This window comes from Olea europaea, unplaced genomic scaffold (assembly GCF_002742605.1).
Source record: "Olea europaea var. sylvestris unplaced genomic scaffold, O_europaea_v1 scaffold4063, whole genome shotgun sequence".
NCBI classification, from domain to species: domain Eukaryota; kingdom Viridiplantae; phylum Streptophyta; class Magnoliopsida; order Lamiales; family Oleaceae; genus Olea; species Olea europaea.
Genome location: NW_019260297.1, coordinates 24,201 through 26,887, shown reverse-complemented (window position 1 = coordinate 26,887; position 2,687 = coordinate 24,201). Strand labels below are relative to the sequence as shown.

Sequence of the window (2,687 nt, the reverse complement as noted above, 5' to 3'; positions counted from 1 at the left end):
TCGATAATGAAAAACTTGCACTCGAGTACTTGATCAAGGAAGTTAGGGCCTATTTGGTAGGACTTCTACTTTTTATAAAAGAGTTTCGTAATAAAGTCATAGTGGACCAATTTCCTTTGAAAATACTCTTCTATCTAGAGGAAGAACTTCTAAAAAATTATCCAAATAAGCCCAAAAGAAGTTTCTTAGTTTCAGAAGTAATTTTTACTTTTCACAAGCCTTTCAAACAGGCCCTTTAAATATAATCAAGCCTCGGTCTAAAAGAAGAAAATTACTCACCTCCACACAATTTCATCCAGGCACAAGCAAATCTTTCCGTATTTGTCAAGGAATAGTCGCTCAGTTGGAGGTTTTCCACATACATCCTTCAAGGCTGAGGTTATAATAAAGAGAGCTTCGGCCACTTGCATGAAACAAAAGAAACAGATTAATTCAAAACATCAATGGAGGTAGTCTTAAAAACTAGTGAAAAAAATATTAAATTATGACATAAAAGTATTTAAGATGACATACTTACAGGCTAGTTCATCATACTCATCCTTGCCAACAACAAATATACTGACATCCCCAAAAACTGTGTACGTGATATAAACTGATCTGCAAAAGAACAAAATTTAAACCACAACTACAACTTAGAATTGAAAAAAGTTGAAAAGAATAAAGATTTCAATAGTTATTTTCTTAAAATTAACCGTGTGAGCATCATCATATATATAAGCAGAAACAATGAATGACAGTCAATTCTTTCTCCATGCACTATCTGAGGCTCATATTTCAAAATTTTTAGACCTCCAATGTTACAAAATTTACAATACCATAAAGGCGAATAAGTCAACTCTATATCAAATCAGATTGATTAGCAAGTTCTTCTTGTTAAGAAACAACATAAGACAATTTCATGCCCTCGTGTTAATGGAATTGACGTTTCAGAGTTGTAATGGAGAAACTAAAATAAATGAGATACAAACAAATCATCAAATGTAAATTACTATCGAACCATATGGACCTTGACACAGCCTCAGAAGCCCTCATTCTAGATACATGATCAGCCATAAAAAACCAATAATTAATGTCTCAAAAGATATTGCAGTGTTCTGTCTTAAACCCACTACCATCGTTTTAAGTTTCAAACATAAGAATTCCTTCCCCAAATCAAGGAAAAGAATAGGAGGTTCAACTCAGAGGTCTGTAAACGTCTTGTTTTGCATTCGAACTTCGTGTTACTGATTGTAGAAATCTATATCAAGAATTCATTATTGCCTCAAATATTCACCCACAAACACCAGGAAAATTGAGTGTAAATCCCATTAGGAATTTATAGCTGTCATACTACGGTTGTCCTTTTGAAAGCAGGGAAAAATACAACTCTAGTTCAGATTACCACGAATGTCCAAATGCCAACAAGATATTTGCTAGTAATATCAAAAAAACTGTTCACGTTTACCAAAGATCAAAGATTTGAGAGGAAAATGTTACTTCTTCCTATTAGACCATATGGACCTTGAAATAGCCTCAGAAGCTTTCGGTCTAGATGCATGGTCAGTCATAAAACAAACAAAAATGGCATCACGAGAATGCCACACTATCAAAGTTTTAAGTTTCAAACATAAGATTTTCCCATCCCCGAATTGAGCAAAAGAATAGGAGGTACAACCCAGAGGCCTGTACACATCCTATTTTGCAATCAGACTTCCTGTTGACTGATTGTGATTTGTAAACATCTATATCAAGAATTCATTATTGCCTCAAATATTCCCCCTCAAACACCAAGAAAATTGTGGGTGAATCCTGTTTGGAAATGACACAGTTTTCTACACAAAAGATCCGTGAAAATTGATGCAAACAAGATTGAGGTGTTTTTCCTTCTCCCTTGCTACAAAATCCTTTCTTCCCTAAGATAAGGTAATGTCATAAATATAAGTAACTAAGTGCTTTTTTACAAAATCTAACTCAACATGTTCATACACACGTATGTATGAACCATTTACCTAGAATCTAGCACAACATAGAATTTCTTATATGTCATACAACTTCCTTTTCAGCTATTCCATTTGATGAATATCAACTTTAGTTATGTCAAGTCAATTGGCTCATAATTACCACGTTCCAATGTATTTCTGCCATGTCGATACTGGATGTAACATACGTAAAGACACCCAAACGCGGAAGTAAGTCCACTTAAATCACCATAAATTCCAGCAGCAGTGTAGAAACTGCTGGGACAAATTGAGGAGAAGCACAACATACTTGTGGCATGCAACAAGGAGCTCCTCATTCTTGACACCTTTAAGATTATCAGCACCTAGCTTCACTAAAAAGGACCGCCAATGCAAACGCTCCTCTGCTGGAACTCCATTGAAACTATAACAGCCAATAACCCAATTATGTATAAACCCCAATTATAAAGAAATGCATCTCAAACATATTATAAAACCTAATTCGAAATTATCGGAAATGGAATATTTTCAATTTCCATTTAGGATCTTACACAATGTCGGTTGAAATATTTATTTCCCAATTTCACATTTTAAATAGTCAAAAAATGCCGTTGTTCACAGAATCATGAACTGAAAGAAATCAAGAACCATATATGACACAGCCAAGTTTAGATAGATTAAATGGAGAATGATAAAATGAATTCGAAACAAACATATATTTTTTTGATTGAATGTAAATTATGCGTAATA

General features: G+C 34.0%; 1 protein-coding gene across 1 annotated transcript; it reads right to left on the bottom strand.

The window, feature by feature from the left end:
- Positions 1-6: 6 nt before the first annotated feature.
- On the bottom strand, positions 7-2,399 carry LOC111387519 (the record flags this gene model as incomplete). The annotated part of the gene is made up of 3 exons (XM_023012087.1): positions 7-403; positions 518-597; positions 2,248-2,399. Coding segments are annotated over 3 exons (360 nt in total), but the record flags the coding sequence as incomplete, so codon positions are not given.
- Between the last annotated feature and the right edge of the window lie 288 nt (positions 2,400-2,687).